This window comes from Ascaphus truei, chromosome 8 (genome assembly GCF_040206685.1).
Source record: "Ascaphus truei isolate aAscTru1 chromosome 8, aAscTru1.hap1, whole genome shotgun sequence".
NCBI classification, from domain to species: Eukaryota; Metazoa; Chordata; class Amphibia; order Anura; family Ascaphidae; genus Ascaphus; species Ascaphus truei.
Genome location: NC_134490.1, coordinates 30,387,345 through 30,402,815, shown reverse-complemented (window position 1 = coordinate 30,402,815; position 15,471 = coordinate 30,387,345). Strand labels below are relative to the sequence as shown.

General features: G+C 46.7%; 1 protein-coding gene across 3 annotated transcripts in view; it reads left to right on the top strand.

Moving 5' to 3' along the window:
- Positions 1 to 15,471, top strand: part of ANO8 (anoctamin 8) — a 62,613-nt gene that overhangs the window by 38,528 nt on the left and 8,614 nt on the right. For 2 of the 3 annotated variants that reach the window (XM_075611096.1, XM_075611097.1), the window contains exons 7-13: positions 410 to 537; positions 5,674 to 5,835; positions 6,240 to 6,392; positions 7,251 to 7,377; positions 7,671 to 7,726; positions 13,128 to 13,202; positions 15,139 to 15,282. In XM_075611096.1, the coding sequence (XP_075467211.1) occupies positions 410 to 537; positions 5,674 to 5,835; positions 6,240 to 6,392; positions 7,251 to 7,377; positions 7,671 to 7,726; positions 13,128 to 13,202; positions 15,139 to 15,282 (845 nt within the window). The remainder of the gene's footprint in view (positions 1 to 409; positions 538 to 5,673; positions 5,836 to 6,239; positions 6,393 to 7,250; positions 7,378 to 7,670; positions 7,727 to 13,127; positions 13,203 to 15,138; positions 15,283 to 15,471) is intronic. The other variant, XM_075611099.1, reaches the window with a different exon arrangement.

The window sequence follows — 15,471 nt, the reverse complement described above, 5'->3', positions numbered from 1 at the left end:
TATGTAGAGATACTGTATCATTGTACAATGCAGTCTAATCATTGTTGGGGTGCTGAAACTATGTTGAGATCAGCATCATTATACAGTACGGCATATTTGTTTTTGGAGGGCTGGCCGTGTACAGGGATACTGGGGTACAGGGATACTGGGGTACAGGGATACTTAGTATACAATTTAGCATATTCAGTGTGTCAAAACATATGAAGATACTCAGTATACATTACAGCGTATTCATTATGCAGGGGGTGAAAACAGAGATACTCAACATCAATATATAATACAGCATATTCATCATGCAAGGGGATGAACACATATAGAGATACTCAGCATCACTGTACAACACGGGGCTGGTAAGCAGTTAATGTCAGTCGATGTGGTACTTGGACACCCTGTGGTTCTCTATACGCAGATGACATTTGTGATTATTTCGGGGTGAAGATCGCCATGTACTTCTCCTGGCTTGGGTTCTACACTTCGGCCCTCATGTACCCGGCTGTGTTTGGGATGATGCTCTGGTTCTTTACAGAGTCTGACCAGGTAAGCAGGAGTCAGAAGGGGAGAGAGGTGATGGGCACAAGAAAGAGGGGGAGAAGATATTAGTGAGCGATAGCTGTAACATACAGATACAAGGTATCCATAGACATCTCTAATGCAGGCACTCTGCACTGTATACTATGGCAGGGGAGCGCAAACTTTTTGTGCTGCGCCCCCCTTCGCGTGTGTGCAGAGTCAAATGATACCGGGGGGTCATGTGACGTTACGTCACATGACCCCATTTCCTTGGAGACGGCAGTGTGACATCACACCGCAGCATCATTTGAGGCCGCGTTGCCATGGCGACGCGTCACAGCATCTGAATCGAGGTACGTTTTATTGTTGCAGCGACCTCACGCGATCCCCCGGCATTTAGTTTAAATGCCTCAGGGAAGAAGTGGAACATCTGCAAGCGCCCGCGCCCCCTCCAAAAAAATCCAGCGCCCCCCTGGTGGGCGCACTCCCCACTTTGCACATCGCTGTACTATGGGATCTATGAGTCTCTGCCCTGAAGAGCTTACAATCATGATAGGGTGACTTGCCTTGGGTTACAGAGCAGCACTTCGTCTTAAAAAAAAAATTCCCACTTCAAAAACCAGTGCCTTAAATGCAAGGCCAGATAAAGGGGCTCATGCAGTAAAGTCCGATAGAAAAATTTGCCAGGGTTTTAAATCGCCATTTTTGACAGGGTTGCTATCACGGTATGCAGAAAGTCCCGAATACCAGTGATAGCAACATTTCAACAAATGGCGAGTAGCCGGCGCCGAAATGATCTGCCCTCCGAAAAGGGCTCACCTGGCGAGTTCTTTCTGCCGCAGAGAGAGCCGCCTCTCTCTCTGCGAAAATCTCGCCCCGAAATAAAAATATTTTAATTTCAATTTTATTACTAGTGTAGATGAGCAGGGTGTCTCTTCGGAGCAGAACCGCGTTGTTTTCAGGTCCGGGGACCCCCTGCTTCCCGAGATACAGGCCCCGTTATGGGGTGCCGGTATCTCCTATGCATTGAAATGTCCCAGTCACGTGACGCAGGACATTTACATGCATAGGAGATACCGGCACCTATAACGTGTCCTGTATCTCGGGAAGCAGGGGGTCGCCGGACCTGAGAACAACGCGGTTCTGGTCCGGAGAACCCCGGCTCATCTACACTAGTAATAACATTTCAATTAAAATATGTAATAACCATTATAAAAAAAAAAAATATGTAATAACCACCACTACAGCCCACCCCCTGTGCCCCCACATAAAACCATTATTTATTATTTTACACACAGGATTAATACCACAAGCCGGTGTGGGTCCCCGGGTGGTCCCAACAGGTGTTCACAGGCCCCACAGGGCACCCCGGGGTGTTCCTACGGGTGTCTGGGGGCCATCGGGTGGTCCCCGCTAGGCTCCGTGGGTCTCCAGGTGGTTCTAGTTGGTGTTCTTGGTCCCCAACTGGATTTACGGGTGGTCCCCGAGGGTGTCAGGGGGCCCTCGGGTAGTTCCCACGGGTGTTCGCCCTTCCCTCCCCCCCCCCCCCCCACCAAACACATACAGTACAGTAATGTGCAAAATAACTATTTTCCAGATATGGATAATAGATTATTTGCCGATTATTAAACACAACATTAGCCAGCCAGCATAAATAAAGTAAATAAAAACCGTTCTACTTACCCCTACCAACATGAAGGGCGTCCTCGCCAGCATACTGCAGGGCCATGTCCTCCGATGCCAGCAACAATACAATAAAAATACAATCTAATGGCCCCTAACCCCTTAATCACTTTAGCGGTTAATAACCGCTATAGTAATTAAGGGGTTAATCCACCCTGCCCCACTACCCACCCGGGAGGCCTAACCACCCACCCCGAACCCACTATAGCCACCCTGTACCCATTGAGTGGTATAGTAGTACATCAAACCCATATAATATGGGCAGGATAAGCTACACAATAATAAAACAGATACAACAAGCACCTAAACACCCAGAACCAAAAATTAAAAGCACTAGCCAACCAAGCAATTAACTAAATAAAACCACTAGCCAATCAATTAAAGAAATAAAACCACTAGGCATTTAATAAAATAATTAAAACCACTATGCAATCAATAACATAAATCATACCACTAGCCAAAAAATAAATGTAATACCTAAAAGCAGAAACCAACACAACTATTCATTCATACAACCGCTAGGCAACACATTAATTAAAACCAGTAGCCACCAAAATACATCATTAAATAAAATCGCTAACCAATCCGTAAAAAGAAAAAAACAAGCCACGACAATTCAAATTAATGTAATCTAAACAAAAAAAAGACATAGAAAATAAAACAGTCAATTGAAGTAATACATTGGCCAAAAAATGCATTGGCTCCCACTGTATTGATCTGTACCATAAACAGGCACAGATTAATACATTACAGTAGCAGTCAATGGGCAATGAAAAACATAATTTAAAAAAATCCAGTTAAAAAAACTGTAAAAATACAAGTACATACATTCAATATTTATCTTACCTTTAGAAGCGTTGGCTGGGGAATCAGCAAGCTCATGTACCGTGACGTCATGAAACTCAATCCAACGCCATCCACCGTGAATATCAAGGGCAGGTAACAAAATTCTTCTTTCTGTAATCTTCCATCATCTTCTGTCTTTAACTTAATCTGTTAATTCAATAACCCCATGTTAAATCCACGATGTTGACTCGACGGCTTCTTGAGCTCAAATGAGACGTCACGGCCTTAAAAATGGTCTGTGATATCACATTTGGGAGGCAAATGGTTCACACGCCGTCTGATTGGCTGTGAAAACCATGTGCCCCCCCCTTTTTTTTTTTTTTAATGTGACGTCATGAAGGGGACTGAAGCCAGCCAATCAGAATGGCGGTGCTTCATTCCCCTTTAACATGATGTCACCACACCCACATGGCCACAGTCACATGGTACTTCAGTCAATCAGATTGTGAGAACTATATCCCCAATCTGATTGGTTGTAGTAGACCATGTGACGGCAGCCATGTTTGATTTTGTAACGTCATCTTAAAGGGAAATGAAGTTCAGCCATTCTGATTGGCTGGCTTCAGTCCCTTTCATGACATCACATAAAAAAAAAAAGGGGGACATGGTTTTCACAGCCAATCAGATGGTGGGTGAACCTTTTGCCGCCCAAATGTGACGTCACAGGCCATATTTAAGGCTGTGACGTCTGATTTGTGCTCAAGAAGCCGTTGGGTCAACATCGTGGATTTAACATGGGGTTATTGGATTAACAGTTGAAGATAAAGACAGAAGATAAAAAAAATCAAGAAATAATCACAGATGAAGAAAGAAGAAGATGATGGAAGATTACAGAAAAAATACTTTTGTTACCTGTCCTTGAACTTCACGGTAGATGGCGTTGGATTGCGTTTCGTGATGTCACGGTACGAGAGCTTGCTGATTCCCCAGGATTCGGAGGGCCAACGCTTCTAAAGGTAAGATAAATATTGAATGTACTGTATGTACTTTTATTTTTACAGGTTTTTTGATTGGATTTTTAAAAAAATGTTTTTTAATGCCCATTGACTGCTAATGCATTAATCTGTGCCTGTTTCTGGTACAGATGAATACAGTAGAATGGTTTTTATTTACTTTATTTATGCTGCCTGGCTAATGTTGTGTTTAATAATGGGCAAATAATCTATTATCCATATCTGGATAATAGTTATTTTGCACATTACTGTACTGTATGTGTTTGGTGGATCCCCGGACGGCCATGGGGACCACCTGAGGACCCCCGGACACCTGCGAGGACCACCCGGGGACCCGTGTGGGGCCCTCCGGACACCCGCAGGGACCACCCGAGGGCCCACAGACACCCGTGGGAACCACCTCAGGGCCCCCAGAAACCCGCGGGGACGACCCGGGGACCCCTAAACACCCGCGTGACTACCCGTGGTCCACGTTGGGTCCCACGGACACCCGTGGTGACCACCTGGAGGCCCACGGAGCCTAGCGAGGACTACCCAAGGGCCCCCAGACACCCGTGGGAACCCTCCGGTGTGCCCTGTGGGGCCTGCGGACACCCATGGGGGCCACCCTGGGACCCCCGCTGACCTGTGGTATTAATCCTATGTGTAAAATAATAAATAATGGTTTTATGTGGGGGCACGGGGGTGGGTTGTGTATTGTTGTTTATTAAATATTGTATTGGTTTTTGGTGGCCTAGGAGGTGGGTAGTAGGGCTATTGTGTGTATTGTTTTTTATTGTGGGTAGCGGTGGTGGGTGAAGGGGGTATTAGCCCAAAGGATGGGTGTTTAAGCCTACCGGGTGGGTACTGGGAGGGGTTAACCTTTTCATTACCTTAGCGATATTAACTGCTAACGTAATGAAGGGGTTAAGTCCACCCGCAAGCCCCCCACACGGCCTAAACACCCATCAAAGGCCAAATACCACCTTTACCCACCCCGCTAACCACAATAAGCATGGCACTGCTGGTTAACCCCTTCATTGCCGTAGCTGTTTACCGCTAAGGTAATGAAGTTGCCTGTAAATGCATTTTTCATGCATCAGATTCTTGCCGCGTGTCTCCGGTGCTGGTATTAATGGATATCGGCTCCGGAGTCTCCCGGCATCAATCCGATGCAGGGAAAATGTAATTTTTTTTTTCAAAGTGCCGTCTCGCCGCTTCTCGGCAGCTTCTTGCCAACTTTTTGTGGCGGGACGATTTGGAGAGGAAATCTCCATTCCAGAGCAGCGATCAGCCTCGATAAGCTGATCAGGGCTACTAGAATTGAGCGGGTTTGAGGAGCTGGTGATAAGCGGCTTATCACCGCAGTTAGGGGGGGGGGTGGGGGTTGTTAAAAAAAGTGGCAGTTTTTGCTCTTATCGCCAGCTCATCAGGGCTTACTGAATAGCAGTAGGCTTTTTTGGCGATAAGCTGGCGATAAGGGGCTTATCGCTGCTTATAGCTTGAGGCCCAAACTCTTGATTAACTTATTGAACGCTCGGCAGGTCCCAGGAAGTCGGGTGCATTGTAAGTGCTACCGGCGTAGAATCTGCCAGCGGATCTGCAGTTTGACTGCAGGAAGTTCATGCATAATACATGGGCCTTGGCTGTGCTTCCCCCAGCAGATAATGTCCCCTCTCACTGCTCGTGGTTTCTTTCGCAGACCAGCCGTGACATCTGCTGCGTGGTCTTTGCTCTATTCAATGTGGTTTGGGCCACCCTGTTCCTGGAGGGCTGGAAGCGGAGAGGAGCCGAGCTGGCCTACAAGTGGGGAACTCTGGACACCCCTGCCGAATTTATAGAAGAGCCGCGTCCCCAGTACAGGGTCAGTGACAAGTGTCAGGGAGTCGCTGCCATCACAGGGAGGGTGACGTGGAGATGGGACCTATGAGCAACTTTGCCTCTCTCATTGCAGAGATACACGGTGACTCAGCCAGAGAATAGAATGTAGGACCCACTCCGTTAGTCTTTCCTAATATACAGTGACAGAGTGACACAATCTGTCTCCTGAAGTAGAGTTAAGTTCTGATCATTGTAGTATGCCGCCATTTTATTATTACCCAAATATTAGTGATGCTCGCGGCAATCTGTTGTACAGCGGGTTTATCTCTGAGGCTGGAATTGAACTCACAACCACGTGAACGCAAGTCCTTAGCAAGCAGCCCGCAACACCTACATCACTCCTTCTTCCCAATAGCAACCTCGTCTTTGCTTTGTGATCCTGTTTAGGGCATCAAGAGGACCAGCCCAGTGACCAACTGCGAGGAGTTTTACTACCCCCCGTGGAAGCGCCTGCTGTTCCAGTCCTGCGTCAGCCTCCCTGTCTGCGTGTCCTGCCTGTGTTTTGTCTTCGTGGTCATGCTTGCCTGCTTTGAGCTGCAGGTCAGTGGGGCCGTCACTTCTTGGGCTTGTGTCAGATGGACCCGTCCCCTCCCTGCCCAGCACCGCAGCCACGATTACATCACCCGCCATTTTGAGTCGTGGGATTGTGTAACGGCTTTAAGGGTCAGTCCCATGTAGGAGCAAAGTGGCCTAAATGGCAGCAACATCTTTATTGGATTTACTAAGGACGATGACGTGTGTAATGGGTTAAACGATCAGTCCCATGTAGGAGCAAAGGGACCTAAAGACAGTGACACGTTGAATGGGTTTTGGGTAGGGTTTCTCAACTCCAGACCTCAAGATCCCCAAAAGGTCAGGTTTTATTGATATCCCTGCTTCAGCACAGGTGGCTCAATCAGTGGCTCAGTCGAAGACCCAGCCACTGATTGTGCCACCTGTGCTGAAGCAGGGACTGATTGAGTCACTTGTGCTGAAAGCCTGACCTATTTGGGGGGTCTTGAGGACTGGAGTTGAGAACCCCTGGTTTAGTGGTCAGTGACATGTAGGAGCAAAGTGACCTAATAACAAAGACATGTTTATTGGGTTAGACGATCAATCCCATGTAAGAACAAAGTGACAGTGATCCACCAAAAGGACCAGACACGAGAAACCAGAAAAGAAAAGCAGAATAAAATCTAGGAGGGTAGTAACTAATGCCCCTGTATACCTGCAACCAGTGTCACACTCTTACACCTGGATTCCCAGGATTCCCTAAGCTCAGATAAGCTAAATGAGTCGCCCCTTAGTTCCACTGACCGGTCACTGCCCGGTGTATAAATAGCCAGGGCTCCGTGTTCTGGTCACTGTAACATGCCGTTATTCTGTGTCACATTGCGCCTCTCCCTCTGTCCTTGGCAGGAGTTTGTGCTCAGCATTAAGGAGCTGCCAAGGCTTGTGCGTTTCTTCCCCAAAATCCTCCTTGCTGTGATTGTCAGCTCTTGTGACGAGGTTTACAAGAAGATTGCGTACTGGTTAAATGATATGGGTATGTTGAATCTCCCATGCTCAGAAACTACCTCCAGTAACTGAGGGGTTAATCCATTAATAATACTTTCTTACCTCCCTCGCTCCTTTCTCTTTCGTTCACTCTCTTTCTATCCTTGTTTCATTCTTTCTCTCCAACTTTTCTTCCTTCCTTTCTTCCTACTCCCCCCTCTTTTGTGCTCCCCTTTTCTTTATTTTATGCTTTCCTTTTCCCTCATTACTCCCCTCCCCTCTTCCCTCAATCCCTCCTTTCCCCCTCCTCCCATTCTCACCGCTCCCCTCTTTTCTTCTCAGAGAATTACCGCTTACAGAGTGCCTATGAGAAACATCTCATCATCAAAATCGTCTTAGTGAGTAGAGTTTCTGTCAGGAAATGATACAAGTATTTGAGGGTGGGTTGGTGTCCCTATAGAAGCCCTCGCATGCCCCTGTGCTGTATGAGGGATAGGTGCTTCTGTGGGAGGGTTAAGGCTAGATACCAGTGCACGTATGAGACATAATATGTAGTTACTCCTGTAGTGTATTGAGGGGAGTAGGTGTACTTGTGGGAGGGGCAACACCCCTTCTTTGAGGAGGAAGGTGACCCTAAAGGTGGAATTGGGAAAGAGGTAAGTGCCCATGTTGCGGCAGAGATAATGGGTAGATGTCTCAGGGAAGAGACCAGGGTAGTTATGCTAGCAGAGGGGTGAGTGGTAGGTGTCCATGTTGGATTGGTGTGTGGTAGGTATCTACTGTATGTGGAAGAGATGAGGGGTAGGTGTCTATGTGGGAGAGATAACGGGTTAGGTGTTTATGTGGGAGAGATAATGGGTTAGGTGTTTATGTGGGAGAGATAACGGGTTAGGTGTTTATGTGGGAGAGATAACGGGTTAGGTGTCTATGTGGGAGAGATAACGAGTTAGGTGTTTATGTGGGAGAGATAACGGGTTAGGTGTTTATGTGGGAGAGATAACGGGTTAGGTGTTTATGTGGGAGAGATGAGGGTAGTTGTCTGGGAGAGATAACGGGTTAGGTGTCTATGTGGGAGAGATGGGGGGCTAGGTGTCTGGGTGAGATAAGGGGTTAGGTGTCTATGTGGGAGAGATGAGGGTAGTTGTCTGGGAGAGATAACGGGTTAGGTGTCTATGTGGGAGAGATGAGGGGCTAGGTGTCTGGGTGAGATAAGGGGTTAGGTGTCTATGTGGGAGAGATGAGGGTAGTTGTCTGGGAGAGATAAGGGGTTAGGTAACTATGTGGGAGAGATAAGGGGCTATGTGTCTGGGAGAGATGAGGGGTTAGGTGTCTGTGGGAGAGATAAGGGGTTAGGTGTATATGTGGGAGAGATAAGGGGTTAGGTGTCTATGTGGGAGAGATGAGGGGTTAGGTGTATATGTGGGAGAGATAAGGGGTTAGGTGTATATGTGGGAGAGATGAGGGGTTAGGTGTCTGGGAGAGATGAGGGGTTTGGTGTCTGGGAGAGATAAGGGGTTAGGTGTATATGTGGGAGAGATAAGGGGTTAGGTGTCTATGTGGGAGCGATGAGGGGTTAGGTGTCTGGGAGAGATAAGGGGTTAGGTGTCTATATGGGAGAGATGACTGGTTAGGTGTCTATGTGGAAGAGGTGAGAGTTAGGTGTCTGTGGGAGAGATGAGGGGTTCGGTGCCTATATTGGAATGATGAGGGGTAGATGCCTATGTGGGAGATATGAGGAGTAGGTGTCTGTGGGAAGATAACGGGTTAGGTGTCTGTGGGAGAGATACGAGTTAGGTGTCTATGTGGGAGAGATGAGGGGGAGGGGTCTGTGGGAGAGATAAGGAGTTAGATGTCTATGAGAGAGATAAGGGGTTAGGTGTCTATGAGAGAGATAACGGGTTAGGTATCTATGTGGGAGAGATAAGGGGTTAGAGGTCTGTAGGAGAGATATGGGGTTTGGTGTCTGTGTGGGAGAAATGAGGGGTTGGAGAAGTCAGGGTTGGGTATTTATCTGTGAGAGGTGAGTAGTAGGTGTCCATAGTGGAGAGGTGAGGGTTAGGTGTCTATGTGGGAAAGATGAGGAGTAGGTTTATATGTGGGAGAGGTAAGGCTTAAGTATTTATGTGAGGGATGTGAGAGTTAGGTACCTGTGGAAGAGATGATGGGTAGGTGTCTATGTGGGAAGGGTAGGTATCTATGTGGGAGGGGTGAGTAGTGGGTGTCTATGTGGGAGATGTGAGGATTATGTAGCTATGTGGGAGAGGTGAGGGTTAGGTAGCTATGTGGGAGAGGTGAGGGTTACGTAGCTATGTGGGAGAGGTGAGGGTTATGTAGCTATGTGGGAGAGATGAGGAGTAGGTGTCTATGTGGGAAAGGTGAGGGTTATGTAGCTATGTGGGAGAGGTGAGGGTTATGTAGCTATGTGGGAGAGGTGAGGGTTACGTAGCTATGTGGGAGAGGTGAGGGTTATGTAGCTATGTGGGAGAGATGAGGAGTAGGTGTCTATGTGGGAAAGGTGAGGGTTATGTAGCTATGTGGGAGAGGTGAGGGTTATGTAGCTATGTGGGAGAGGTGAGGGTTATGTAGCTATGTGGGAGAGGTGAGGGTTAGGTAGCTATGTGGGAGAGGTGAGGGTTAGGTAGCTATGTGGGAGAGGTGAGGGTTAGGTAGCTATGTGGGAGAGGTGAGGGTTAGGTAGCTATGTGGGAGGGGTGAGGGCTAGGTGTCTATGTGGGAAAGGTGAGGGTTATGTAGCTATGTGGGAGAGTTGAGGGTTATGTAGCTATGTGGGAGAGGTGAGGGTTATGTAGCTATGTGGGAGAGGTGAGGGTTAGGTAGCTATGTGGGAGAGGTGAGGGTTAGGTAGCTATGTGGGAGAGGTGAGGGTTATGTAGCTATGTGGGAGAGTTGAGGGTTATGTAGCTATGTGGGAGAGGTGAGGGTTAGGTAGCTATGTGGGAGAGGTGAGGGTTAGGTAGCTATGTGGGAAAGGTGAGGGTTATGTAGCTATGTGGGAGAGGTGAGGGTTATGTAGCTATGTGGGAGAGGTGAGGGTTAGGTAGCTATGTGGGAGAGGTGAGGGTTAGGTAGCTATGTGGGAGAGGTGAGGGTTAGGTAGCTATGTGGGAGAGGTGAGGGTTAGGTAGCTATGTGGGAGAGGTGAGGGTTATGTAGCTATGTGGGAGAGGTGAGGGTTAGGTAGCTATGTGGGAGAGGTGAGGGTTATGTAGCTATGTGGGAGAGGTGAGGGTTATGTAGCTATGTGGGAGAGGTGAGGGTTATGTAGCTATGTGGGAGGGGTGAGGGTTAGGTATCTATTTATTTTTTATTTATTTATAAAATATTTTACCAGGAAGAATACGTTGAGAGTTACCTCTCGTTTTCAAGTATATCCTGGGCATAGAGTTAAGACAAATAATACATGGTTACAAATACAGTTACATAAGTGAACAGGGTAAACATTATATACAAGAATTTGCATGCACAGTGAAAGAAAATATATATGTATGTATGTAACAGTTACAGACCAGATTAAAATGTGAGACTACCTTAGTTTTGAAAGAACTTAAACCGGTGGTGGATGTGAGAGTCTCCGGTAGGTTGTTCCAGTTTTGTGGTGCACGGTAAGAGAAGGAGGAGCGGCCGGATACTTTGTTGAGCCTTGGCACCATGAACAGTCTTTTGGAGTCAGATCTCAGATGATAAGTGCTGCATGTGGAAGGGGTGAGGAGCTTGTTCAGATAGATGGTAGCTTGCCCAGAAAGTATTTGAAGGCAAGACAGGAAAGGTTAACTTTGCGCCTAGACTCGAGTGATGACCAATCTAGTTCTTTGAGCATTTCGCAGTGATGTGTGTTGTAGTTGAATTGGAGAACAAAACGACATATTGAATTGTAGAGGGTGTCAAGTTTGCTAAGGGGAGTTTGGGGTGCCGAGCCATTTACTATGTCTCCATAGTCGATAATTGGCATTAGCATCTGCTGTGCGTACGCTTTCTGACCAGCAGGCTTAGGGATGATTTGTTCCTTTAAAGTACACCTAGTTTGGCATAGGGTTTGGATGTCAGGGTATCAATGTGCATTCCGAATGTTAAGTGGGAGTCAAACCATATGCCCAGGTATTTCAAACTAGTAACAGGAGTTAGGGTGGTATTAGGGTTGGTTCTGATGTGGAGCTCAGTCACTGGAAGCTTTAAAAATTTAGTCTTGGTCCCAAATACCATTGTTACAGTCTTGTCAGTGTTTAAAAACAGTTTGTTTTGGGAAATCCAGTTTTCGAGTCTCACAAAGTCAGACTGAAATATGTGTTCAAGGTCGGAGAGGCTATGACTGTGTGCATATAGGATTGTGTCTTCTGCATACATGTGTATTGAGTCTTCCTTACAAGCTGCGGGAAGATCATTGATGAACACTGAGAAGAGTAGGGTCTTGCGGGACGCCACAGGTGATATCCAGGGAGTTGGAGTTAGAGCCTGAGATGGACACATGTTGGGATCTACCTGATAGGTAGGAATGAAACCAGTTTAAAGCATGCTTCCCTATTCCAGAGCTCTGGAGTTTGTTAAGCAGAATAACATGATCAACAGTATCAAAAGCCTTTGCAAAATCTAGGAATACTGCACCAGTGAGTTGTCCCCGTTCCATTCCACACTTGATTTCATTGCAAACTTTTAGCACAGTAGTTACGGTGGAGTATTTGGGGCGAAAGGTAGATTGAAATTGGCTAGAGAAATTTGTCTTGGTATAGTAATCGCTTAGTTGGGAGTGGACACATTTTCCACGACTTTGGATAGTATTGGGAGAAGAGAGATTGGCCTGTAGTTTGAGACAGTGTTTTTGTCCCCACTTTTGAAGATTGGGACTCTGGCAGTTTTCCAGGTCTTAGGGATATGGCCTGCAGACAGGATAGAGTTGACAACGGAAGCAATTGGTTTGGCAATGGCTGGGACACCAAGTCTTAGGAACTCAGATTGTAGAAAGTGAGGTCCACATTGGCTGCTTAGTTTTAATTTGAGGAGCGTTTGTGTAATCTCCTCTTCGGATACTGGGCCAAATTGAAAATTGTGAGCAGTGTTGGGAGAGGGTGGGGTTATCTGGGTACTCCCAGAATGAGATTCATGTTTGTGGTTTGGGTTGCGTTTTGCTAATAAGTTAGTAGCACACCCTACAAAGTACTCATTGAATGCATTTGCAATGTCTGTGGGGTTTGTCAGAGTACTATCCCCCTTAGTGATATTACTTAGTTGTTGATGGTTAGAAGGCTGGTATATATTGTGGATAACCTTCCAGAAGTTAGCTGGGTTTGATGTATTCTGGAGGAGATTATCAGAGTAATATTGTGCTTTTGCATGCCTTGTTTGCCTTGTGCACATGTTCCGCAGGCATCTGTAGTGATTGAGATCCTTGGTAGTGCCAGTTACTTTGTAGCTTTTCCACAAGGCATCCCTGAAAGGGTGGAGTGCTATAAGTTCAGTTGTTACCCATGGAAGGTGGTCCCCGTACCCTTATTCTGCGTGGGAGGGGTGAGGGTTAGGTAGCTGTGTGGGAGAGGTGAGGGTTAGGTAGTTATGTGGGAGAGGTGAGGGTTAGGTAGCTATGTGGGAGAGGTGAGGGTTAGGTGTCTATGTGGGAGAGGTGAGGGTTAGGTAGCTATATGTGAGAGATGAGGATTAGGTATCTGTGGGAGAGGTGTGTGGTATGTCCCCTACACTGGTAGAGTGGGGTCATGCATATACCCCTGTGTGGGGGTAGCCTGTTTGATGTGTGTCACTGACCTCTCTGTATCTCTCTCTCTCTCCAAGTTCCAGTTTGTAAATTCCTACCTGAGTCTTTTCTACATTGGTTTCTACCTCAAGGACATGGAGCGACTAAAGGAGGTGGGTGTGAGGTCCCGGGTCTGAGGTCACAGTCTCCGTATATTCACTTGCAGTCACTAGACCTGTGAAGGTTGTGTTTAAGGGGTGTACACCGTGATTGACATGTGATGATACTAGCCGTTACCTTGCTTAAGGACACGCCTGGAGTAACACTACCTTTTTATATTATTTACAACTCTACATTTCATTTTATTATTTAAGTAAAACGGATTTTTTTTTTTACTGTATCCGATTGTCTGTATAGAGCATAAATATTGGACAATGTTTTTAAAATGAATGTCTTTTGCCTCGATGTTTAACAGGTCCTTTAAATCCTGCTCTATCAAGTGTAAATCAGTTATTTATTTTTTACTATTTTTGGGGTGTAAATTTTGGGACATAGTCCTGCATTTCAGGTGGCAGGATTACTACATTTTGCCTTTCTATTAAAAATCTTTGCTTGATTTTGAGGCCATGTTCCTGCATGTGGAGTTGGTGTTTTTGATTCTATTTCCTCCGCTACACTCTTGGTGTTTATTTTGTCTGATAAACCCATATTTTTGTACAAACAATAACTTTTGGGGTTTTAACCCTGAATTTTTGGGGTCTAGTATTTTATTTTTTAAAGGAAAATATATTGGTAATTGGGGTACGTTAGCGGGTATGCATTTGTTATTTTCGGCACGGCAATAGTACTCCCTCCCCACACACCCCACCTCACACATATCATCTCCCCACCCATATCATCTCGTCAACCCATTTCATTTTTTCTTTAACCCTTTTAACACCTTCAAGGTCGCTGCAGGAGTGGGGAGGGGGAGAGTCATGCATGATGGGGTTTCCTTTTAATTTATGCCTGGGGTAAGTGCTATTGCGTTAACCTCTTCAGTGCTGGCAAGGCCCTGAAAAGGCTTCGCAAGGCACAGAGGGGTTACTGGCAATAGCACTATACTGCAGTAAGGCACTTGCATGGAGTAAGGGGCTCTTGTTCCTGCGGTGCCTTATTGCTCTACCGATCGGCAGTGACTGGTTTAAAGCAGCCTCATGTTTCTCACCGTCAGACTGAATATATTCCCTCTCCTGTCCCATACAAGTTCTGCGGCGGAAGTGGGGGCATTTACAGCCCCTGTGCAGTTCTCAGTCCTGATGCTGGGAGGTAACAATAGTGGACTTATACTTACTCCAAGATCCCCCGGTTGGCAAAACACCATCAAATTTAAATAATATATATATATATATATATTTTTTTTTAAACAGCACCGGATAAATACGGACAATGACATTGGTAGGTTTCTTTTGTCAACTAACAGGGATTGCACCGTCAACGCATGTTAAAGTCTATTCCTTGCCTTAGCACCAGTTAGGAACTCTGGCACATGCAGCCAGGCAGATGCTGGAGCCATAGAGACACTGCGGCCCTTATTCTGTAAACTGAACTCTGTGGGGCTCTCGGCGCAAGATCGACACTATCGCAGTTTACAGAGTAGGCGCTCGTGTCTCTCAAATTGCTACAATTTTTGGGGAGCCTGAATAGGAGTTATGAAGGGGCTACATGACGGCACCGATTGTAAGGCAATAGGTCAGTGGTGGCCAACTCCAGTTCTCAAGGGCCACCAACAGGTCATGTTTTCAGGATATCCCTGCTTCAGCACAGGTGGCACAATCAGTGGCTCATTCATTCTGACTGAGCCACCTGTGCTGAGGATATCCTAAAAACCTGACCTGTTGGTGCCCCTTGATGAATGGAGTTGGCCACCCCTGCAATAGAGCAAATTCTGCACATTCTACTCCCAGCCCACCCCCCTAGTGAAGGGGTTAATTCAGTGTACCCGGAAACATGCCATGCTGCTTTAACCTCTTTATTTCTGTTCTGTTCAGCTCCCTCTTTTCCTTTTTTTCTCTCTTTCTTTTTTTTCTCCCCTTTCTCCTCCTCTCTTCTCCCCCATCCCGTCTGCAGCTCCTGCTCGTTTTCTCTCTCTCCCAAAGCTTCACCCGTCAGATAAAAGACGCCCTCCTTCCCTTCCTCACCCTCCAGCTCCACCTGTGTGTCATCGTCACCCGGGCTCTGCTCAGCTCTGCCTGGTGCCTCACCAGATCTAAAGTATGAGGGGGGCAGCTGCGCATATATGGGGGGGGGGGGAGGTAGGTGGGAGGGAGGGCAAGTGGGGTGGACACGGCCTCTGCTGTTTGAGCCGTTGCTGGCCCCTCCACCAGCAAATGGTTAAACGCCCCGATCAATAATCTAACAATAATAATTTCTTCTTATAAAGCGCTGACAGTTAACGCAGCA